The 25210-nt window shown below is 47.0% G+C and overlaps 1 protein-coding gene and 1 long non-coding RNA gene across 10 annotated transcripts in view; one reads left to right on the top strand and one right to left on the bottom strand.

The window, feature by feature from the left end:
* LOC119383764 (uncharacterized) overlaps positions 1–25210 on the top strand; it is a 144576-nt gene that overhangs the window by 35144 nt on the left and 84222 nt on the right. The window contains exon 6 of one of the 9 annotated variants that reach the window (XM_049412666.1): positions 21068–21178. The exons of 7 other annotated variants lie outside the window; for them this stretch is intronic. In XM_049412666.1, coding sequence (XP_049268623.1) covers positions 21068–21178 — 111 coding nt within the window. Of the gene's footprint in view, positions 1–21067; positions 21480–25210 lie in introns of those variants that run through there. One more of the 9 variants, XM_037652064.2, reaches the window with a different exon arrangement.
* Positions 21066–25210, bottom strand: part of LOC125757235 (uncharacterized) — an 83979-nt gene continuing 79834 nt past the window's right edge. The window contains exon 3 of the long non-coding RNA XR_007415160.1: positions 21066–21178. This is a non-coding gene — a long non-coding RNA (uncharacterized LOC125757235). The remainder of the gene's footprint in view (positions 21179–25210) is intronic.

Below are 25210 nucleotides of genomic sequence, written 5' to 3'. Positions count from 1 at the left end.
CCCGCGCCTCCTCGGAGGAGACGGGGACGTTTTCCCCGAAAGGACAAACGATCCCCCTGCGGTGGGGGATGTGGCGGAATTTCGGGCTCTTGTTTGGCCACATTGTTGCACTTGCTCCTGCAGAGAGCGGCAGTGGGTGTCCAGTCTGCAGCTGGATGGTCGTCTGCAGCTCGTCGTCAGCAGCTCGTCAAACGGGTGGTGCAAGCCACCAGAGTAGTCTAGTAACACTGGTCTCCCCCTCCGTTTGCCTCGTCCGTGTGAGTGGGGGGCATTTGTGGAGACTTCTCCTCGCGAGCTGACGTCACTAGGCTCCGCCTTTACCCCCCGAGCATTTCTCCCCCGTCTGAATTCCCCTTTAAGTGTTTTCTTTGACGAAAATGTAATGCAAGGTAGTGCTTTCAAGCACAAGCAATCAGCATGCTTTGCCACTTTCAACGTAGTGTCAAGCTTTGATGCTTTTGATGGCATCCACGCCTTCAAGGTTACAACCTTTCGCCTTTAAAAGGTAGTAAATGGTACGGTGTTCCTCAACAGCTGGCCAGAATTTCGTGCTTTCATTTCAGTGTTTGATGTTGCCAAATTTATTTGGACACGGGGCATCCAGCTGCACATAATACATATATTGGCACGTAAGTAAACAGTACTCGCGCCAGTGTCCTTTACGTCGCAGGCGTAGCGCTATTCAAACAACTAAATTTTTAGCATATTTACACAGCATACATTTAATAAGAGACAGCTGGATTCCGCCCATTTCAATATCGGCTTAACTAAGAGTAGCATAGTTTCGCGTGTAAATCATCATCGTTAGAGGATTAAAATTGCACAGATAGCTTCCAAAAGAGATCGATGAACGTCACTGCAGGTGATACTCTCTGATAGCACGCATTTGTGAGCAAGACGCATTATTGTAAGAGCGCTCGTGGAACAAAAATTACGTTCTGCAAAACTACGCGCGAAGCCTACTCTAATTATTATGCGATGCATGTTAAAATGACGAATTTTCACAAAACTTTGTGCGCAACTTGTAATATGCAGCAACAAAGCATCGTTTCACTTTTTCGCGAGCTGCACTGCAATTACGACTCACACGTACTACTGCGGGGACGTTTTATTTACAAATGTAACAGCGTACGTACCCAACAAGGTTGCTTCTGCAGCCTGCTCAGCACGTATATATAGCATATACATTGTGGACTTGCATGAGCAAGGTGTTCTTGATGTTCTTATTAAAAACGGCGAAAATGTCCAGGCTAGAAATAACGCGAAACACGCTCTCCGACGGGTTGTGTATCGGGAGTTCCACGTTTGCTTTGTGTAGCGTCTGCTGGCATAGCAGTCCAGGGACGTTGCTTTGCGAGTTTGCGATAGGTGGCGCGACGCGCGATGCCAATATGGCGCTACGCATGGAATTCACTGTGTTCAGGTCTATACAAAATTAGAAAATGAGCATTCACTGCATTCGCCCACATGTATCGCCTTCAACTGATGGAGCGCCGACAACCGCACCATCTGTAGTAAACTGCTAGAAGCTGGGGTGGGTGCCGTTGAGACACCTCTTGTATTGCTGCACCGGGGTCAGTACACAATAGGCTCTCCGGCTTTGAGCACTACTGTGAGCTAAAAAATTGCCGTGTTATTTTATTACTTCCTAGCTTCCATATAAATCTATTATTTTAGAGCAAACGACAGTTAGCGATGTGCTTACAATTTCAAATGTCTTAAGATGATGTCGCCTGGTTAGCCTATGGTGGCTGGCGGTGCTGCATTGTGGTTTTAGGAGTGCAAGAAGGCTAGGATTTCAAATGGGCATTATTAAATATAGACTGAATATATTGCGCGAAAATATTTAGGGATCGACAGCTTATGTTCTTTTCACGGCCTCTTTAACTCTTATAGCTAAGCATAACAGCTGTTTGATCATCGACGTAAAGACACCTTGGGAAGTTATGTGGAAAGTTCTGCGGCACTAGACACTGTCTGGCTTTCTTTTCTCTAAATATTTTAGGTTGACAAGTTTGATTTCTTTGGATTATGAGCAGGCACATGGGTGCTTTTGCATATAGAATGCGCAATCAGTGCTAAATCTATCCCCTGTACTAACACCTTGCACATCGCAAGTCCAATTTCAATTTCCTCTCCCTTGAACAATTGGTTATTTTGTTTATATCTGCTGTCTTTAATATATTTTATTTGCATGGCTTGGCAATTTAAATGCTATGATCAGAGAATATGCAGGGGTGGAAGTGCTGCGCCATTTGCGCCACGTTGCGCCAATCCGCTTCTGCTGCGCCATCCTGCTCCAAAACGCATTATTGCGCCGAAACTGCTCCCAAGCCGTCTTTGGTTTACGGCCTCCGCGATGGGCTCCGGTGAGCTGCCGGAACCGATCACCGAGGCTACGTTTGGTGCCTTCATGTGCCGCTGTCATCCGTGTCATGGCGCGCCTAAGCGAGCTTATATCATCATCACATCACTTGGCGAGCTCTCGTGACCTTGTCGAAAGCGCAAAAAACCTAGCGAGCCACAAGAAAGTGAGTTGTGCGGCCATATTTTTATTGTGGTGCCGGCGGCAACGGAGTTTTCTGGCGCGCTGCGCGCACGAGGCGGTTGCTGTCATCGTGGCGTGGGATTGCGACCATGAATAAAATTAAGTGCGTTGACGCTTCATAATGTCGAAAAGGTTCTATTTACTGCGAATGTTTCTATTTCTGCGAAAAGGTTCTATTTACTGCGAATTTACTGGTGCCATGAAGATAGTGCGAGCAGCTGCCGCGGACGTGAACGCGTCACCATTATTTAGAAACTTTGCGTTAAAGGGACCGACAACTGCCCAGAACATGAAATGAGATGACTGCACTGATGGAAAGATTGTCCGTCGCATTGACTCAAACCAACCCTGTTTATCTCGTGAGAGGCGGATTTATATTTTTATTTCTTCATTGAAAGTCGCGAAAAATGACCTTTGGCGCCTCTGGCGGCAAAATCATACATGGTCCGATGAAGCCGGTCACGTGACCATTGATTGGTGTATGCGTTCGATTACTTTTCTGTTAGTACTGTGATATTGTTCATTTCTTTATATTAAAAGATATTACTCCATAAAAATGTACATATAGGCCTGCGTTAGTTGTATGCAAGAAAGTGGCGCTGCCTTCGCTTGGCGTAATGATCCCATGCCGCGAAAAGCCATCCATGACACAGGCGCAGGCAACCTTGGTCGCAGGCGCGCACAACGCTGTACAAATACCGACAAGGTGTATAAAGCCACATCATCTCAGTGTAACAGCTTGCTATTTTCAAAAATGGCTGGAAAGCTCAAAATAATGGTGGTTAAGCATAGCTACAGTATCTCCTGCGAAAGCAGAACAACGACAGCTTTCACAAGGGCTAGCGGCATTGCTATCAATTCTCAGCGTTGCTGGAGCAAGCCTTCATGGGTGTTTGGAGCCTTTCAGATCGAAAAATACTGCTTATAAAATAACTGCGTGCTTTTAGGATAAACCACTGCAGCTACAAACCCTACGAAGGGTAAACTTCCTGTCGCGCCGTAAAAAGCTGGGTCGGGAAAAATCAGTTGTCGGTCCCTTTAAGGAAACCGCTGTATAGCTGAGTGTGTAATATGAATTTTGTGTCACAAGTCTGCATGAGAACGAAAAATTTGTTTTATCCGTTTGCGGTCAATCAAGCCACTACCAATTGCGAAATCACTCACAGGGCTTCGGTTTATGTAAGTCGGTTGGACCATTTCCGAAACTTTTTTTTTTTTAGCGAGAGCGTGCCTCTCCATGTGCAGAATTTGTTGCATTGCACACAAGCCCTTAGACGTTATAAATGCAGCATGTAAACGCGCTCGTGCAGCGACGAGCTTAGTCTCGCTAGTGCGATCGGTCGCATTGTTCGATTTTGGCTCGTCAGAACCTGCGCTCGGCTCGTGGTCGAGTACGCTGTAGCTAGTACCATTCGCTGCACGTGACACGCCGCTCACCGCCGTTGCTGTGTGTGGTTTGTTACATGAGGTGGCGAGTGTAGAAATATACGAAACAGAACAAGATAGACACCTGGAACGTTTATTACTGAAAAGACGAATGTGAGGTAGTCAGGGTGTCTACCGACCGGGAAAACCGGGAATTCTCAGGGATTTTGGGTAGTCTGGAAATTCTCAGGGAAAACTCAGGGAAATTGTGCTCCCATCAGGGAAAATCATAAAGTCGCGCTAGCGCTTGCTCGATATTTTGTGAACGCATTGTTCAAATCAAACGGCCGCTGCGGCTGCGGGGAAGTGGCGCACCTCGATGCTGTTATCGCCTTCGGAGCGGTGAAGTGGGAGAAAATCCGGCTAATGCGTGGCATGCGGGAACCGTGAACCACGACACATCGTATCGCGCAATGTTGTCAGGGTGTTCTGTGAGTATGTGGTGTAGTTCTGTAATCTTTCTCGCGCTTGCTGTGCGTTAGCGCCCGATATGGTGCTTTTGTTATCGCCGCGTGTCAAGTAACAAGCATGATTAGTTGTAGAAGCGGTAGCAGTAGATGTAACGAGCTTGAGTTATCTTGCAGGCGTTCGCGATCGTGCAGGAAGCGGATGTCTTCGAAAAGACGACGCTTGTTCGCTGTTATCGGAGAGCTCACTCGCTCGGATCCCGAGCTTCAAAGATGCTATTTAGGACTCCGTGAAGAATAGAATAAATTTCCAGGCAAAAGCTAGCGTAACTCACAGCAAGTGAAAGCTTTCTTTTTTTTCCCCGATGAGGGCACATGCTGAAACAAGTTTTAGGCAGTCGACCGATATTTTGGGGCTGCAACTCGCAATTACCAGCCACACCACGTGGATGTTTGCTACAAAGCCGAATTACAAAACTTTTCAGAGCCATGGCATAGCGGCAACCGAAATTCGCGACACCGGCACGGGTCCCACATGCTCGATTCGGCGCGCGATGTCGGAAAACAGTAACGTTTCCGCCATAATTGGATGTGCCGTAATTCAGGCTGCTGTTGTGCTTTCATGCGATCTTAGCCCGCAACTATATTGGTTTTTTTTTGCGATAGCAATTATATAGACACTCCGACGCGAATTTTTTGCCTTCGCCATGATCTTCCTTATCAAGTCCAAATCGCGATTACATAACCCCGCGCGTCGTATGCTCCATGTGCGACTGAAAGTGCGCGAGCGCTTCCCACTAACGGGGCTTAAGCAGAGATGAAACGAGCCGACCGTCTCATTCGCGCGATGGGCACATGGAGATAGGTATACCTTATTTCCCAACAGTCCCCTCACGTAATTTTGTTACAAGAAACTTGGCTGTCATCGGATCATAATTTTCATTTACAGAATTATAAATGTTTTCGTTTGGACAGGAACTCTAGAGGTGGAGGATTAGCGTGTTTTATATCGGCAAAATTTTGTCATAAAGCGAAAGTTGCTTATCAGTCAATATCGGGCGAACACGAAGTTTTGGTATTGGAATTAGCTATACCAGGCTGTGCTCCACTTTCTATTGTTAACAGCTACTTTCCGATTGGCGTACAAGATGAAGGTATTCTTGACATCACTCAGAGCTTTTGTAGACCAAACACATTTTTTGCAGGAGACTTTAACTCGCATCACGTCTCTTGGGGTTACCGCACAGACTCTCCCGGTAAATTATTGTGGAACTGGATAAGTAAAAACAATTATACTTGTTTAAATTCTAAAGTAGCTACATTTATTCGATGTAATACGAGATCTGTTTTAGACTTATCATTCGCCAGCTCAAGCCTTTTTATCTCTTCTTGGGCTGTGGTTGATGCTGCAACAAACAGCGATCACCGTCCCGTAGTTATTGACATTAATATCCCCTTGGTCCCAACGGAATGTCAATCGCACACTTTTGTAAATTACTCACAATTTAAAAAAAGCTTACAGACAACGCTATCCTCTCTGACTAACACTGAAAATGAAATTACAGCCATGAGTTTGTGTTCTGTTTTAAAAACCACTATGAAAAAATCACAGTTTACGAAACCTTCCACAAATGGAAAGTCTGTAAGTGCATGGTGGAATTCTGATTGTGATCGAGAGTACAGGCGCAGAAAGGCTGCATGGAAAAAACTTTTAATTAACCAGAATCCTACTAATTGGAGTAATTATAAATATGCCAAAGCTAAATTTAAGAGAATTGTTTCCGAAGCTAAAGCTAAACATGACGAAAATCGTTATACTTTTCTATCTAAAAGCAAGAATAAACAAGCTCTTTTTAGATTTCTTAGATCTCGTAAGGCTATTCCTTCTCCTATTAACGTAGAATCAGTTGTTCCAACCCCAAAAGAATTGGCTGATTTATTAGATGATATTGCATCGGGACTAAAACAGCGATTTGCCTCTCAATTACAAACAAAATTCCAAAAACCTTTAGATGTGAATGATTTCATTGACGTAACCATAGAAGAACTGGCGCATGCTGTTCAGTTACTCCCGAATTCAACCCCCGGTCCTGACGGTATTACGTCAGGCATGTTAAAAATATTATTTGATGTGTCTCCTCAGAACCTTCTTAATCTTGTAAATCACTCACTTGGAAATGGTTGGATCCCTCCAGACTGGAGACTTGCAAAAATAATTCCCCTGCTTAAGAAACAAGGAGCAGGTATGCATATTGATAATATAAGACCTATAGCATTAACTTCGCATGTAATTAAATTAATTGAAAGAGTATTATACATCAGAATCATTAAATTTATTGCAGATAACTCGTTATTGAGCCCATGTCAGATAGGATTTAGACCTGGATACTCCATATGGCATGCACATGTAGATTTAGAGGGACGTATTAAGCTTGCTCGCCACAAGCGGCAATTGGCAGCATTAGTCACTCTAGATTTGGCTAAGGCGTACGACAGTGTCGAACATGTCATCTTGCTCAATTCCTTAAAAAACTTGAATTTTCCGGGATATATTATCAATTGGTTGTATGAGTTCCTAAACGGTAGGAAATTTTATTGTTCCCAACGTGGCTTATCCTCAAAATATTGTCACGTGGTCGTGACGTCGATGAAGACAGCAGTCGGCGTTTGCAGGATGAAACTGTTTATTTGGCCGAACTTGTGGCCGGAAAATGAGAACTAGAACTACAGCAATACACGCTGTACAAATATAGCGGCGAACAGGGCGTCGTCCGTCGATCAACTGACAAGCGGTCAATCGCGTCGGCTTTTATACAGGCGGTATCGAACTTTCCAGCAATATCGCTGGTGGCGGCGTTATCTCTAGACAAAGCTGGAACGTTCGCGTGCGGGGCGCAATCTTAACAGAACGATCTACTATAGACGTGAAGCTTCTCGAACAATGCTTCGCGGACAGCGTCGAGCGTTGATAACCGTCCCTGCCGGTCAAACCCGAATACATCAAAACAAGACAAGAAGTGGGCGTGGCATTGCCCCCCTCTGAAAAAGCATCGTCCCGATGCTTGTGAAAGAACATAGAAGAGAGAAAAAAAACGAGTGCATACAAAATAAATTACAATAACAAAGGAAGAAAAATAGAGTCCCCAGGTTCGCTAACGCGCAAAAAACGGCTTAAGGCGCACGACATGGACGACTTCAGGTCGTGCGCGGCGTCGCTGGGAGTTCGTAATGCCGTCCGGGATCACCTCGTAGTCAAGAGCGCCGAGGCGTCGAAGAACCTTGTATGGCCCGAAGTATCGCCGAAGGAGTTTTTCGCTAAGCCCACGTCGGCGTATCGGCGTCCAGACCCAAACACGGTCGCCGGGCTGGTATTCCGCGAAGCGTCGTCGAAGATTGTAGCGACGGCTGTCGGTGTGCTGCTGGGTCTTGATGCGCAGGCGGGCGAGCTGTCGAGCTTCTTCGGCACGTTGTAAGTAAGCGGCGGCATCGAGGTTTTCTTCGTCGGTGACGTTGGGTAGCATGGCGTCGAGCGTCGTCGCCGGGCTCCTTCCGTAGACCAACTTGTACGGAGTCATCTGCGTCGTTTCTTGGACGGCCGTGTTGTATGCGAAGGTCACATACGGAAGGATGGCATCCCACGTCTTGTGTTCGACGTCGACATACATGGCCAACATGTCGGCGATGGTCTTGTTTAGCCGCTCGGTCAGGCCATTTGTCTGTGGGTGGTACGCTGTGGTCCGGCGGTGGCTTGTTTGGCTGTATCTCAGTATTGCCTGAGTTAGGTCAGCAGTAAACGCCGTACCTCTGTCGGTGATGAGAACTTCTGGGGCGCCATGACGCAGGACGATGTTCTCAACGAAGAACTTCGCTACCTCGGCGGCACTGCCTCTAGGCAGGGCCCTCGTCTCGGCGTAGCGGGTGAGGTAGTCTGTAGCTACGACGATCCATTTGTTTCCGGTATTGGACGTCGGGAACGGACCCAGTAAGTCCATCCCGATTTGCTGGAACAGCCGTCGAGGTGGCTTGATAGGCTGCAGAAGTCCGGCTGGCCTAGTGGGCGGTGTCTTGCGTCGCTGACAGTCCCGGCAGGTCTTCACGTAACGAGTGACGTCGGCGGAAAGGCGCGGCCAGTAGTACTTCTCCTGTATTCTTGCTAGCGTGCGAGAAACACCCAGGTGTCCAGCCGTCGGGTCGTCGTGCAGAGCCTGGAGGACCTCTGGCCGCAATGTCGAGGGTACCACGAGAAGGCTATCGGCTCGAAGCGGTGAGAAGTTCTTCTTTAGGAGAACACCGTTGCGCAAGAAAAATGACGGCAGTCCCCGCGTGAATACCTTCGGAACAACGGTGGTCCTGCCCTCGAGGTATTCCACAAGGCCCCTGAGTTCTGGATCCGTTCGCTGTCGTTCGGCGAAGTCGTCGGCACTTATGATTCCCAAGAAGGAGTCGTCCTCCTTGTCGTCCTGCGGCGGTGGGTCGACGGGGGCGCGAGACAGGCAGTCAGCGTCGGAGTGTTTCCTTCCGGACTTGTAAACGACGGTAATGTCGAATTCTTGAAGTCGTAGGCTCCACCGTGCGAGGCGACCTGAAGGGTCCTTCAAGTTAGCTAGCCAACACAATGCGTGGTGGTCGCTCACAACTTTGAAGGGCCTGCCGTAGAGGTAGGGGCGAAACTTGGATGCAGCCCAGATGATCGCTAGGCACTCCTTTTCTGTTGTGGAATAGTTCGTTTCTGCCTTTGATAGCGACCGGCTAGCATAACTGATGACCCTTTCCTGCCCGTCAGTCTTCTGCACAAGGACGGCGCCGAGTCCTACGCTGCTTGCGTCGGTGTGGATTTCCGTATCGGCGTATTCGTCGAAATGTGCTAGTATAGGAGGCATCTGAAGGCGTCGTTTCAGTTCTTCAAATGCTTCGATTTGCGCCGTTTCCCACTTGAATGGCACGTCGGTCTTCGTGAGGTGAGTTAGCGGTTCGGCGATTCGTGAAAATTCCTTGACAAAGCGCCTGTAGTAGGCGCACAAGCCGAGAAAACGGCGCACGGCTTTCGTGTCGGTGGGGGGCGGGAAGGCAGCGATGGCAGCTGTTTTCCGCGGGTCTGGGCGAACACCACCCTTGCTGATCACGTGACCCAAAAACAGCAGCTCCTCGTATGCAAAGCGGCACTTTTCAGGCTTCAAGGTGAGGCCAGAAGTCTTGATTGCTTGTAGTACAGTGTCAAGGCGCCGGAGGTGTTCGTCGAAGCTTGAGGCAAACACAATGACGTCGTCCAAGTACACAAGGCAAGTCTGCCACTTCAGTCCAGCCAGCACGGTGTCCATAACGCGCTGGAACGTCGCAGGTGCCGAGCAAAGACCAAAGGGCATAACCTTGAACTCGAAGAGGCCGTCTGGTGTTATAAAGGCAGTCTTCTCTCGGTCTCTCTCGTCGACTTCGATTTGCCAATAGCCGGTCTTGAGGTCCATCGACGAAAAGTACCTCGCGTTGTAGAGTCGATCCAGGGTGTCGTCTATCCGTGGGAGAGGGTAGACGTCCTTCTTCGTGATTTTGTTCAGGCGGCGATAATCGACGCAGAAGCGTAGGGTTCCGTCTTTCTTCTTCACTAACACCACGGGTGACGCCCATGGACTCTTCGACGGCTGGATGATGTCGTCGCGTAGCATTTCGTCGACTTGTTTCTTTATGGATTCGCGTTCTCGCGTTGAAACTCTGTACGGGCTCTGCCGGAGTGGCCTGGCATTTTCCTCTGTTATGATGCGATGTTTTGCGACTGGGGTCTGGCGGATTCTTGACGATGACGAAAAGCAGTCCCTGTATTTCAAGAGCAGGGTTTTGAGCTGTTCTTGTTTATGCTTCGGAAGGCTAGGATTAACGTCGAAAACTGGTTGAGAAGCTTGGTTCGTCGGTGTTGGCTCGGAAGAATCGGCGATGGCGAAAGCCATCGACGTAGCCGTGATTTCTTCGATGTAGGCGACTGTCGTGCCTTTGTTTACGTGCTTATACTCGTTGCTAAAATTTGTGAGCATCACTGTTGCTTTGCCTCCCCGCAACTCTGCTATTCCTCTTGCGACGCAAATCTCGCGGTTAATCAACTGGTGCTGGTCGCCTTCAATGACGCCTTCCAGGTCTGCTACTTTCTGAGAGCCGACGGAAATGATGACGCTGGAGCGAGGGGGAATGGTGACTTGGTCTTCCAGCACATTCAAGGCATGCTTCCCTGGCAGCGTGTACCGCGGTAATGCTTTTTCTGTAGATAGTGTTATCGACTTTGATCTGAGGTCGATGACTGCACCATGAAGGCCTAAGAAGTCCATACCAAGGATGACATCTCGGGAGCAATGCTGAAGGACTACAAAGCTTGCGGGATAAATCCGGTTGTTGATGGAGAGCCTCGCTGTGCAGATTCCTGCCGGCGTTACTAGGTGACCTCCCGCTGTGCGGATTTCGGGGCCTTCCCAGGCGGTCTTGACTTTCTTCAGCTTCGTCGCGAACGGTCCACTGATGACGGAATAGTCGGCTCCAGTATCGACGAGAGCGGTGACGTTGTGGCCGTCGATGAGAACGTCGAGGTCACTCGTTCGTCGTCTACCGTTTCGATTTGGTCGCGGCGTCGGATCACGGCTACGTCGGTTTGTCCCGCTGCTTCGTCGTTGTGTCGTCAGGTCTTCTTCGGGCCGTGAAGTTTCGACGTCAGGGCTTCGTTCGGCTTGCGGCGTGTTCTTTAGATGTCGTTGCGGCGTTGTCGTCGGCGGCGGAGGATCTTCGGTATTTCGTCGTACAGCAACCGCACCTCCATCGGTTGCTGCCCTTAGTTTTCCGGATACGGGCTAGGTGACCGGCCCCGAGTTGGGCCAGTGTATGGTCGGCGTTGGGGAGAGACGTAGCGGCCTGGCGACGGCGAACGGGAAGGTTGTCGGGGCGTCCATTGCGTTCCCGCGAGGTAGTCGGCGATGTCACGTGGTCTTTCCCCTCGCTGTGGACGCGGCGCGTCGATGGCGAATCCACGCAGTCCCATCTGTCGGTACTGGCAGCGGCGGTAAGTGTGGCCAGCTTCTCCGCAATGGTAACAGAGTGGGCGGTGGTCGGGGGCGCGCCAAACGTCGGTCTTCCTCGGCGTGTATCGTTGGCCGGCTGGCGGGCGGTGTGACGTCGGTGGCGGCGGCGGTGGTGCCTGGCGGCGGAACTGTTGAGGCGGCGCGGCGTCTTGACTTGGGCGAGGAGGGGGGGCGTTGCGTCGGGCTGCAGCAGCATAGGTCACTGCTTGCAGCTGCGGCTGCGCTGACTCGGGGGTGCCCAGAGACTGCTGGATTTCCTCTCGGACGATGTCAGCGATCGACGCAACTTCAGGCTGTGGTGAGGGTAAGAGCTTGCGTAGTTCTTCCCGCACGATCGCTCGGATCGTTTCGCGCAGGTCGTCGGAGCAGACAGCATGAACAACTGGGTTGTCTTGAATCGATCGGCGATTATACTGCCGGTTGCGCATTTCCAACGTCTTCTCAATCGTCGTCGCCTCTGAGACGAACTCTTGGACTGTCGACGGTGGGTTCCGCATTAGCCCAGCGAAGAGCTCTTGCTTTACCCCTCGCATGAGCAAGCGGACTTTCTTGTCCTCGGGCATGGCTGGGTCGGCGTGTCGGAACAGTCTGCTCATCTCTTCCGCGTACAGCACCACGTTCTCGTTTGGAAGCTGCACACGGGTTTCCAGCAGAGCTTCGGCCCTCTCCTTGCGGACGACACTCGTGAATGTGGCAAGGAATCTTGTGCGAAAAATGTCCCACGTCGTGAGGCTTCGCTCTTGGTTCTCGAACCAAGTTCGGGCAGAGTCCTCCAAGGCGAAGTAGACGTGTCTTAACTTGTCTTCATCGGTCCATTCGTTAAAAATGGCAACGCGGTCGTACTTCTCCAGCCAACTTTCCGGGTCTTCAGCAGATGATCCGTGAAAGGTCGGTGGTTCCTTTGGGCGCTGTAGCAGCACGGGTGCAAGCGGCATGGTTGCTGTCATTGTCGCTGTTGTGTTAGTCATGGTCGGGGTCTTCCTGGTCTTGTCGGGTAAAGGCTGGTATTCTGGAGGTAGTCCTTGTGTCCTGCGGCTTGCTCGCTGTTCGGGGTACGCGTCGATGTCTTCGTTGCGGCCCGGACTGGGTTCACGGCCTGACGGGGGCGACCGGAACATGAGCGAAGCAGCACCTCCACCAGATGTCACGTGGTCGTGACGTCGATGAAGACAGCAGTCGGCGTTTGCAGGATGAAACTGTTTATTTGGCCGAACTTGTGGCCGGAAAATGAGAACTAGAACTACAGCAATACACGCTGTACAAATATAGCGGCGAACAGGGCGTCGTCCGTCGATCAACTGACAAGCGGTCAATCGCGTCGGCTTTTATACAGGCGGTATCGAACTTTCCAGCAATATCGCTGGTGGCGGCGTTATCTCTAGACAAAGCTGGAACGTTCGCGTGCGGGGCGCAATCTTAACAGAACGATCTACTATAGACGTGAAGCTTCTCGAACAATGCTTCGCGGACAGCGTCGAGCGTTGATAACCGTCCCTGCCGGTCAAACCCGAATACATCAAAACAAGACAAGAAGTGGGCGTGGCAATATGATCAATCTAGAGGGGTCCCTCAAGGTTCAGTTCTTTCCCCTGTTTTATTCAATATTCTATTAAGCTCAATTCCTTTGAACAATAACGTTACAGTTTATGTATATGCAGACGACATTGCATTCTTTGCTTCGGCAGGTGATATTCATTCACTGTATGCAGTATTACAATCATACTTGGGAAGTTTAGAATTCTGGTTTGAACAAATTCGAATGACTCTAAACGTTAGCAAAAGTTCCTTGATTGTTTTTCCATTGAATGCTCCAGTTAGAATTTCCCTTCAGTATCGCCAAGAAGTAATTCCCCAAATGACTGTGTCAAATATTTAGGAGTTTTTTATGATGAAAAACTCAGCTGGCGCAGACACATTGAGCACGTCAAATGTAAGGCAACACGCGCTGTTGGGATGTTACGTAAGCTTGGTCACCACCCTTCTGGGCTACGCAGAGACAAGCTACTTATGATTTATCGGATGTATGTTCGACCAATTTTAGAGTTTGGTTGCATACTATACTCAGGGGGGCCTGCATACAAGTTTCATCCCCTGGTTCTCATAGAGCGAGAGGCCCTTCGAAGTTGTCTAGGGGTACCAAAATTTACAGCAAACAGTATTCTATACCTAGAAGCCCGAATCCCCACTCTAGTTTGCAGATTCCGCATTCTCACCGTCAAAACATATTTAAAAATTTTTGCGTCCTCACAAAGTCGAGTACAGTTTATATTCGTAGCTGAATCGTCAACGTTTTTTAATGAGCCTTGGTCTCGAATATATAAACCACAAGTTTTGTTCGTACAGGACCAACTAGAATCATTAAATGTTAACATACGCGACATCGTAGCAAACGATAAATCATCGACCATAGCAAAAATTGAATTTGATGATATCTTCCCATCTAATGCCAAACTTTTACCTTCAAGATATTTAATAGGATTGTTAGAGGATCATTTACTTCGATTGGGCATAAATAACATAATTGCCACTGATGCATCCATGCGCGAAGAGAAAGCGGGAGTGGGCATATTTTCAGAGGCTTTATCATGGTCGTACTCCTTGCGCCTCCCAGATTATACTCCCATATTCGAAGCTGAGCTCCTCGCAATTATATTAGCCCTTCGAAAACTACCAGTGAATGAGTCATCAGTTGTTATAGTTACTGATTCGCTGACAGTATGTACATCTTTATCTTCTACTGCTTCTGAGTCTCCCGTTCTAAATGCATTCACTTCCTTAATCCCAAAAAATTTGAATACCGTGCGATTGGTATGGGTCACAGGTCATTGTGGCATACTAATAAACGAGATGGCAGACACTCTCGCGCGGTGGTCTCTGGGTGGTCCTATTTTGTCCATTGTACCTGATACAGCTTTTATTACTGATTCGAGATTTCGGAAGTATTCTCTAACTCAAGATGCCAAAAGTATGAAATTACCAGTTCCCGAATATGGTCATCTTTCATTCGGCTGGAATAATAAATGGTGTCCCACTCGAAGACTGGAAGTGGCTATTACAAAATTGCGATGCCGGATACCCCCACTTAATTTTTATTTATACAGGTCTGGTCTGGTGCCATCTCCTATGTGCTATTTTTGTCAGGAATCTGAAAACATTGATCATTTCTTGCTTACCTGCCGTCGATTCATTAGGCATAGAAAAAAGCATTTCGAAATTTTATTCAGAAACTTAAGAATTAATCTGAATTCTCAAAATATTCTTTCCCTTGGGGCGTCTTCTCTTGGCTTCAGCAACGGGAACGTCTGCTCAGCCCTATGCGAATTTCTCGGTGAGACACGAAGAATTCCCTGCTAACTTATTCCTTAACAAAAATTGATACTCCAGAATTCCTTTCATTCATTCGGTAATTGTTTCTCATATTGTGGTATTATTCTCCTCCTTATTCCATATCGACTAGTCATTCTTAAAATTTCGTTTATTCCTGCGGCAATTGATTTATTCCTCATTCTTTAAAAAATATTATTAAATTAACCGCCGGTTTCATGGCCGATCCCCCGTAGTGGGTAAGAGCCAACAAACGGGCACAAGCAAGCAAGGAGCCGGTGCGTTGGGAAGGTGGGGGGAGGGGGCTGCGTGTGTCCGACAGGAAGTGCGTACTTTGTACCAGCGGGTGTGGTCGCGTGCGCCGCGGCATCTTTAGTGGGGATCAGCAGACGGCTCATACCTTTGTAGGTGTTGTGCTCTAATTGCAAAACTTCCGTTGAAGCAATAGGAGTGGCAGATCCCATGGGGGGGGGGGGGGTAGCGGCGATCGCCCCCGCCCCCTCCCTTCAGTGCCTGTCGTCCACTTCCTTTGTCAGGCTGCCTGTTGAGTTTGCCCCCTTTGTCAGGTTGCTTTGCCTGCCACTGCCCAAAAGGGGTAAAGAGGATCTTGTCCCTGCTCTCTACCTCTCTCATCGCTCTACCATTTCCTGCTTCCCTATGCACATTTACAACGAAGACTTCTTAGGCACCGCCATAATCTCCTCTGGGCTGTTGTAAATATACGTGACCCACCAAAATGCACTGCTGAGCGGTGGCTTCAGCCTTTATACCCCCCCCCCCCCAATTATGTACCTGAATCCGCCCCTAAGCCATAGATACGGCACTTCTTAGTGCAGCGGCTGCGTTTCCTGAAGGAGCGAGCTGCTAGCATATATTCATATAAAATTCCTCTTTGTTGCTATCGGATTTACTATTTTGCTCTCGCGGTGAAACTGACTATTTTTTTAACGTGGTATGGTTTTCGATGTTGTGCGTTCGTGGAGAGCAGATGGTTCGGTTGGGCAACACGCTAGCAAAGGTGTTGCATTGCTGTGGGCAACGCGCGAGGATATGACAACAACCCGCAGCAACAGAACAAGCGCAATTCCACAGTGCATTAAACCTGCATTTGTTTCGTCTTTACATGAGACACTCTGGCAAGGCATCTAACTGTGATTGCTGCATCTCAGGCTCAACAAAATTGATTTTTTTTCACGCAAAAATTAAAAAAAAAGTTTTTTCATGTTGCCATATTAGTCCAGCATTCTTGTGGCATTTTCAGTTTAAAGGGGCCCTGCAACACTTTTCGAGCATGCTCAAAAAGCGCTGCCGATCGGTAGTCGAGGCTCCCGAGAACACGTGAGCCAAATATTATAGCGATGCGCACGGCCTGAAATTTACAATAAATTCTCAAAGCCAGCTGAAAATCGCTCCCTCTTCTCTCGACAAATGATGTATTAGTCCGCAAAATATGACGCGATTGTCGGCAGTTCCACCATTGGCTGATGTTATAATCACGATAACACCCTCATTATTACTTTCGTTGTTAATTTTGAGTTCAATAAGTAGATAATATGTATGTTTATATTCTGTTATCGCGTTAAAAGCACCGAACAAACATTAATATTAGCACTTCCGGTCTCACCGACAGCTCGTCTGCTCGTAGTTGCGTGGTTCCGTTTTCTTCGCCATGCGCAGTGCCGAAAACGTGAATATTTCTGTGCTTTTGACCATCGCCGGTTGCCGTTGAGAGTGGCAGCCGTTCGAGTGTTGCCTCGTCAGCTGAGAACTGCATCGTCGGCACGTTCTCACGACCGACCGAGGCACGGGCGCAGCGTGTCTCCGATAACAATGCTGGCGTCCGGTAATGGCGGCGCTTCGGGGTCGCCTGCCAGTGCCGTCTTACGGGGCGGTGTATCGGAGTATGGGCCGAAACCGATCTCAGCTGCCATTCGTTCCAAACGAGCGCGCAGGTTTGCTTCCATGGTTGGCAGAGCGATGAAAACACTACGGAGTTCGAGGTGCACACCCAACATTACCAAACCGACGCGCAGTTTTCAAGCACGCGCGATACACAGTGCGATCGGCTCCGCACGACGAGAACGACGCAAGCCGACCGGAAGTGGCGGCACAGACCACGTGGTTGCGCCCAGACGTCAGAGAGAAAAAAATGAAGAAAAAAACTCCGCCGGCGCTCTTGGGCGGAGCCTCGCTCCTCTGCGTTCCCTCCCTCGACTCGCTGCCTAGCTTTCCGCGCGCTCGCGGCGTTGAGTTGAAGGAGAAAGCTGCGGAACGTGATCTCTATAATTTGGTAACACCACTTAAGACTTGAGGGATTCGAAAAATTTTTGCGGCATATGACTCGTGAAGAGTCATACGTCAATAATGAGACTATTCCAATATAACTAAGAAAGGTGTTGCAGGGCCCCTTTAAGATTAATCCTTCGGTAACTATGCCTTGCATGCAAGGTCGAATTTCAGTTTAACGAAGTTTCGATATAATGAAGTGAGTTGCCGATTTTACCAACTTCGATGTATTGAGGTTTATCTGTTCTGTGTATTATTCAAATGGGATTAAGTCGCTTTCATTTTCTAACGTGCGTATTAGAGAGTGACATCACCGAGCGACATGGTCTCTATCAATCTTGACATAAAACAAAGTTCTGTTTCACTCAGGGAATTTAGCAAAAACACTCAGGGAAAACATGGAAAACTCAGGGAATTTAGAAATGTCAACTCGGTAGACACCCTGGGTAGTACGAAAACAGAACCACGGGATACAAATTGTGTGCTTGCGACATCTAGGAAATCTTGGATGGGAACTTGAAGGGAAAAGGTGGAAGCGCTTGGCGCAATTTTTGGCGCGATTTACGCGGTTTTTTTTGACGAACGCCTTCGCGAAATCGCGCTGTTGCGTCCCGAATGGCGCGATTTCATGCGCGACTCACGCGTGGTCGGAGGGTCGCGCGCGTCATTTTCACGAACGCTATCTGAAAATTGCGCCGCCGTGTCTTCCTACTTGGAGTAGAAAAGACAACGCCTCGCGCGGCACATCGCCCGCTCGTCCGACAAGCTGAGTTTAAGGTGCACACGCGTGTTTGTTTGGTTTCTTCCAATGCCTCCAGACGGCGCTGACCTCCGCGAATTTCGAAGGAACTTTTTGCAGCTGGCGTAGGCTTTTGACGAGGATGTAGCAACACGACAAACGCGGCGCAGAAACGCCGCTGCCGAAAAACGTTCATTACCATGAACGTTTTTCGTTTGTCAGTCTGGTCAAGTGTAGCTATTGAAAACATCGCTTATCTCGTTTTCCTGAGTCATTGCTCTATCACAGCTGTGATGTTTTAATGATAACACGTACGCGTGTGTATGTATATATATCATTTGTTTAAGCGTGGTTGGTGCATCAGTATTGAATGTTTTCGAAAATCGTTAGAATTTCTTGTGTTTACCAGAAATAAAAAGAATTAAACAACAATGATGTTTTACCTTACCATTCTGCTCCAAAACTAACTTGCATTGCTCCAAAACACACATTTTGGTGCTCCAAAGCTGCTCCAAAACAGTATTATTCCTGCTCCCTGAGCTGCTCCAAAACACTCAAGCCCGCTTCCACCCCTGAATATGGCTTCCAGCATTTTTTATACCACCGGTTCTAGGCAAACAAAGCTGGTGCATTATGGTATACATTAAAATGGCCCTGCAACACCTTTTTGAGTAATTATCGGATGACCACACTCTAAGAGTTTATTGCTTTATGAATCTCCTGCAAATCAATTATGAATAAGCAGAGTTACTAGGACTTGTGAGTGCTTTTCCTCTTCTTTTGCCCTGACGAGCACACTGGAAGCTCCACTAGGGATGATGAGGGAGGCAGTAGGTTCATCAGAGCGCTTCATGGTCTTGAGCTTTTCAGACCGCTGCTACAAGGCGGCACGCCATGGTGGCCATGGACCTTTCCTGCATAAGACGTAATACTCCTATGCTAGTCTGGCCAAGCTCCGTTGGAACCTGTTGCGCCATGGCTTTGTCCTGCATAACCCTGAACCGATAGACTTTGAAGTGGTTTCAATTGACTAAATGCCATGCGATGTTGCCAAGGTATCTAACTCACAAGGCATGTAGGAGAGAGCAAGTATGCCCTGGCAAATGTACCACTGGTTTTGGAAACGATGATGTGCATCAGTAAGTATTTTCATAGTGGGCTCAGTGTGAGACAAATGATGTACTCAGGCATTCAGTCTTTGAAATAACATGGGTGTTATAATACTCCACGTTGCCTCACATGAACACAGGAGAAAAGGAAACTATTAGCAGATGACCTTTGATTAAGACAGGAAGTACTAAGATGGTTGCTTTATTAGTGTTTCTGAAAAGAGAGACATATATTGTGGAAAAAGAGACATTCTATATTTTTTATTTATCGCCTTCAGATGGGAATTGTGACGGACCGTCTGTGAATGTGTCAAATTTACCGAACTTTATTATAAGGCACTCAGTATTCTTTTGCAAGATGGAGAAGGTGGTAATATGTTTATATGCACATTTTTTTCAGTAATTAATCATAATAAGTCTATAAATAAATATATATATTTATACTGAAGTTAGACATGATTTAATTTTTCGTAAAAATAGTGAAATCTCAGGCTGAAAATACATGTGCAATTTGTTTTCTGTTACGTGTGGTCAGAGCAAAAAAAAAAGTTACACTTTTCGAGTGGCCACCAGAACGCGGTGAGTTGAACGATTCGTCAGACATGATAGTGTCTTGATCAAAGTGATCCTCTGCAGCAATACCCAACACAGTGAAGGTAAATGAGTGTTAGTTCTCACATCAGGAAGCCTGTACTAATGTGTACATTGCACTTCAAGCCAGTTGGAGTAGCACATGGTGTGTGGCGAACATTTTTAGTTAATGGGTATGACTGCCGCTGAAGGGGTTATTAAACTCAAAACACAATCTCTCTGGATGACACAATCTAGGTCTGTGCTACTGCTGTGCCTTAACACGTTCACTGTGGCGTGGGTCACCGGTGAGTCATGGCCTGTGCTCCTCCTATGCGGCCGCGATGTCACGAGTATGCCCCTGCTTGCGGATGCGATAACTTCATCATAATTGTATGCGCAGGTACGATTCTTGTTGCAAGAGGTTATAAATAATCAGAAGAATACATTTCTGGTGTTGATGCCGTGACCCGCCGGTGACCCACGATGCACTGAATGAAAATGTTCTCATGCTTCGTGCGGTGTGACCCACCGGTGAACCACGCTGCCGTCTGAGTTTTGAGAATGCAACCAAAAGATATATTTTTAGTGCATTCGACGTGGGACGGCGATGTTGTTTTTAAGGAGTGGAGTGGCGGCCTATTTCTCTATTGTGTTGCTCACCACCATTTCGCCGCGGTTTTTGAAATACGTTTCACTCGCATAAATGTATACATGCGTTCTTCCTGCTGCTCCCAAACATTTTAGCGCGACTCATGGATCATCTTGCCTTTTACGGATGCAAATAATGCACAACACAGAGGAAGCAAACGTGTGTTTGTGTTTTCTGGTGCCAGAAACTTCAGATTTCAGCATAGCTTTACGCGAAAAAGGCAAAAAATAGCTCTGTGCCTTTTAAATAAGTGCCAAATGCCAGCCGCAAAGGTAGCAGCACCACCTTTTTGGAGAGAATGAGACAGGCACAGGCGTGTGACCCACCGGTGGGTCACGGTACACCTGGAAGATATGCCGAGTGCCCAACGGGTGGGTCACTCCGCATCTAAAACGAGACCTCAAGAAAGTGTGCCGCAGCAAACATGTTAAGAGTTGCCAGATCACCCTTCTAAGCCATGGCTTTCACAAGTTACTGCTGACAGCGAGTGGTGCCTGTCTTAACTCGGGCATTAGTGGGCAACTGCAATTTCATTTGATCATCATTACTGTGAGCTCACTCATAAAATAAGAACAGCCGCATTGTTCCTTTTTTTATTATTTACAGGAGGTATACATCATTAGCAGTGGCAGTGTTAGCAATTTATCCCAAAAATACTTACACTCGGTAGGTGCTCTGGCTTGCTGTACATTCTTGTTTTTGGTGCGAGATATGGAATATTAATTTTTTTTTTATATTCTCAGAGGTGAGGTATACAGTGAAGGTGTTCCATTGCCCCTCCTCTGTCTTTTTTTTTTTCACGTTCTATGTAAACATGCCAAAAACAAAAATGTATGGTAAGAAGTTGATCGTGGTGAACTGCAACCTCTTGAGAATGCTAGTGCACTTCTGCATTCCGTTATGTTGAGCAGCTTCGAATTTGGATGCAAGCTTTACAGTCAGGAAAAATGTGCAGGAACAAAGTTACCAGGCTCTAGTCTCATCGCTGAGGCAAGTTCACGAGCTGGCCAAGGACGTTCCCGGCTACGTGGGCCTTGTGGACAGAATCGTCACGGAAGTGAAAGACCTGACCACTAGCCATGCAGCATATGGTTTCTTGTTGCGACTAGACGCATCAGCCACTGCAGAAAGGCGCCGGGTGTTAGCGCCACCAATCAAGCGTCCCAGAAAGATGATTCGCACTCCAGTGCGTAGCAAGACATCCACACCTTCAATTGAACCGCTCTAGTTACCAAAGTTGCTGTCAAAACATTCATCGACGTGCCTGTCTCATAACTTACATGCGGTGGACCATATTTGCTTTGACGGGTTGTGCCATTGCCGTGTCTGATTTGAATTTCTTCATGCTGGCAACTGTTAAAACCCTTCATTGAAAGGATGTCATGGAAGTTCTTTATTTGTACCTGTGTGTTGTAGAAAGCTTGACTTTCTGTGAGATAAAGGAATTATTTAAAAAGAAAATTGTGTAGTGGTGGCTGTTTTGAGAGATGTTTTGTTTACCTTGATTACTTTCATTGCCCGAGAGGATAAACTGGTTTTCTCTCTTTTAATGTTGTCTGGTCTTCTGTAAAGCCAATTACGATATGTTTCCTCATTTCTGTTAACATGTGTATTCATTCACCTCTTGCTGAAAGAAAGATACAGCATGGTGACCACATCTCTGTTGTAACAGCTGACACATTATTATTGCAAGAACATCATCACCTATAGCGCACAGCAGTGGGCCAATTCATAGGCGTATCTACTGGGGGGGCAAGGGGGGCGCTGGCCCCCCCACTCCCAAAAGTCGGGGGGGCTGAGCCCCCCCACTTTTCTGAGCGTTCACTGCCGGCAGCGCAGTGGCAAACCAACAACTATGGCGAAGTTTTTGTTCGACACAACTATCAGAAAATTAGATAATGAAATTTAGATGTATCCCCAGCTTCTGCAGTGAAGATCGACTTCCGTGCCTTACCACGACGCACCGTAGGTTCTCTGCGGTGTGAGTCGTTTATGAAACGCTTTGATACCTTGCGTTCTTGCATTGTGGAGGAGGCTACAGCTGAGCAGGGGCTCTCAGGCGTCAGTCTTCCGTCATGTGTTTATTCCGTTCTACATGCAATCAAATTTGCATCACTGCCGACGCAAGCTGGGCAGGAACCAGCAGCATTTATGAAGATTTCAGTCAGATAATGTTACTGCAGTTCACAAGAAATGGCTCTGCTTTTTCTTCAAAAATGTACAGCATTGCCTGCCCTATCCCCTTGGCTGAAGCGAGTCAATGAGCGCGCAGATGCGCTGAGTGTTACTTGGGCAGAGCTGACGCGGAAAAGCGGTGAATGAAGATTCCGCCTGTGTTTCTGAATTAATCTTATTCGCCTGGCTGATCATACTGTAGCTTGCAACGACCTTAGTAGCTTGGATTAGGGCGATAAAAAAAACGCATCCTCAACAAGAAGAGTTTACAGAGCAATGCCGTATATGCGCACGAACGGTTCAACGACGTTATACAAGCCCTGAAATTATGTGCAAATAAATCCATGCCTGCTACGAATAGCCTTTGCTAAACCATCGTCGCGATGCCATCTTCTCTTTCGTTCGGAACAAGAAGAAACAAATAGAGTTTTGCTCGACATATTAACACTAATGCGCAGTTTAGTGTGTACTCGTAATTCTGACATCGTAAGTTTCGCGGTTTGGTGACGTTGCGTGACAGGCAAGCAATTTTAGCGCCGCCCAACAAGTAATAACCAAGAGCGAAGAAGTAATGGCGAGGAAAGGCAGTATCAGAAATAATTTAGTACCTTGATCTTCTACCTAACAATACGCGGGGAGTCATTGCGAGATGGGACGGTTTAGCTCCTTTCGTTGCATTGCGTTACGAACAGGCACTGTGGGCATGACGCAGAAGACTTCGACCGATCATTAACAGCAATTGGCATTATACGAGACGGAAAAAAAAGAACGGAAAACTTTGTTGTTATACCAGTCCAGATCTAGCCAATACAAGTGTCTATTTACTGAGAGGAAGAGTGGTAAGGGCACACTTGCCCTCCTTGCCCCCGCTCTCGGAAATAAAAGGTCAAAGTGCGACGCCGAAGGTACCATTCGTTTACCTTCATAATTTTATACTTCCCACTCAATACTTTTTCGTAAAATCATATCGACGGAGCTTGCTCTGTTTGCTCATGAGGTTTACGAAACTCCATGTCACAAAGTGGCACACGGCCTATTTTTAGACTTCTCCAAAGCCGTTCACTTCGTCAACCGCAACGTTTTGTTAAGAATGTTGGAATTTTATGGTACTGGAGGCATGGCAAGTTTTTGAACCTTATCCTTTTACAACGTGGAACTCAGATTGTAATATTTGCAGGTGAATTCTCAGATGGCAGTACCTCATAGGGAAGCACTTTGTGACCTCTTCTGTTTACATTCTCTATTTACTATATCCCGAACATTGATAGCAAAGCTAAATTTGCAATCTATGCACATGGCGCGACTTCATCTTTTCTGAGAAATTAATGTTCAGAGCTAGTAACAAGGGTTAACAGACCCAAACTGGTATAAATCTACCTTGACGAACACATGGTATGTGATAAACACGTAACGAGTATGAAGAGTAAACTCTGTAAAACATTTGATTGGTATTGTACTAAAAAATGTTTTTGTGTACCCTATCAGTCGGCACGCTTCTGTACAAGGCACGTTTTTACAAAATAAATATTTCGCATTGCTCGTTCAACAATGACCACCAATAAAAATATTACCAAGTGGCGCCTTTTCAAAAGCGCATAGTTTATGCAATATGAAATGCGCCGTACATACCTTTTTCAGTGGCCTCTTTCTAATAAACGCTGCACTATTTAGGTTAATTCCATATACACTTACAATGTTCCAGAAAACACAGTTGGGCTAGTTGATAATATTACCGAATATATTAACAATAATTATAACATGGCAGAATCACTAGCTGGACTAAAAACAAACAAAACAAAATGTACAGGCAAATCTCTAGACTGGTAAGTAATGTATGTCACTACTAATTGGGGAAAACCTTTGCTGCAGTTTTTACTACCTCTGTTGATAAACACAATTAACGTAATGGTAACAACTTATTGATAGAAAAGAAATGTCACCAATTGAACTAGGAAATGTACAAATGCTAGTGACACAAGGAACATATGCTCATCAATAATCATTCTTACAGTCACTTCTTTAAAATGCGTTGCTCGGCTAGTTGGTGCATGGATAAATTCTAGGAAAACGGTGCATCAAAATACAAAGAGCAGAGAGGACGCCACACGGTCAGGTTCACTTGTTGCCTCATCTCCTATGCTAGTCTTTTCCTGTGCCGCTCTCCGTGTATTTATCACTTTTTTTAAATGCTGAATATTTAACATATAAACAGTCGTGGCTGCAAATTTGCTTTTAAGGCACGAAGGAACACATTCACAATAAATGACACGAGACTGAGCGCCTCCCGTGTCCTTTCTTGTGATTGTGCCCTGTGCCTTTTAAATAAGTGCCAAATGCCAGCCGCAAAGGTAGCAGCGCCATCTCTTTGGAGCGAATGAAACAGGCACAGGCGTGTGACCGTGCGGTGGGTCGCGGTGCACCTGGAAGATATGCCGAGTGCCCAACAGATGGGTCACTCCGCACCTAAAACGAGACCTCAAGAAAGTGTGCCGCAGCGAATGTGTTAACAGTTGCCAGATCACCCTTCTAAGCCATGACTTTCACAAGTTATTGCTGACAGCGAGTGGTGCCTATCTTAACTCGGGCATTAGTGGGCAACTGCAATTTCATTTGATCATCATTACTGTGAGCTCACTCATAAAATAAGAACAGCCGCATTGTTCCTTTTTTTATTATTTACAGGTGGTATACACCATTAGCAGTGGCAGCGTTAGCAATTTATCCCAAAAATACTTACACTCGGTAGGTGCTCTGGCTTGCTGTACATTGTTTTTCGTGCGAGATATGGAATATTAATTTTTTTTTATATTCACAGAGGTGAGGTATACAGTGAAGGTGTTCCATTGCCTCTCCTCTGTCTTTTTTTTTTTTTCACGTTCTATGTAAACATGCCAAAAACAAAAATGTACGGTAAGAAGTTGAT

Source organism: Rhipicephalus sanguineus, chromosome 2 (assembly GCF_013339695.2).
Source record: "Rhipicephalus sanguineus isolate Rsan-2018 chromosome 2, BIME_Rsan_1.4, whole genome shotgun sequence".
NCBI lineage: Eukaryota > Metazoa > Arthropoda > Arachnida > Ixodida > Ixodidae > Rhipicephalus > Rhipicephalus sanguineus.
This window is presented reverse-complemented; position numbering and strand designations above follow the sequence as displayed.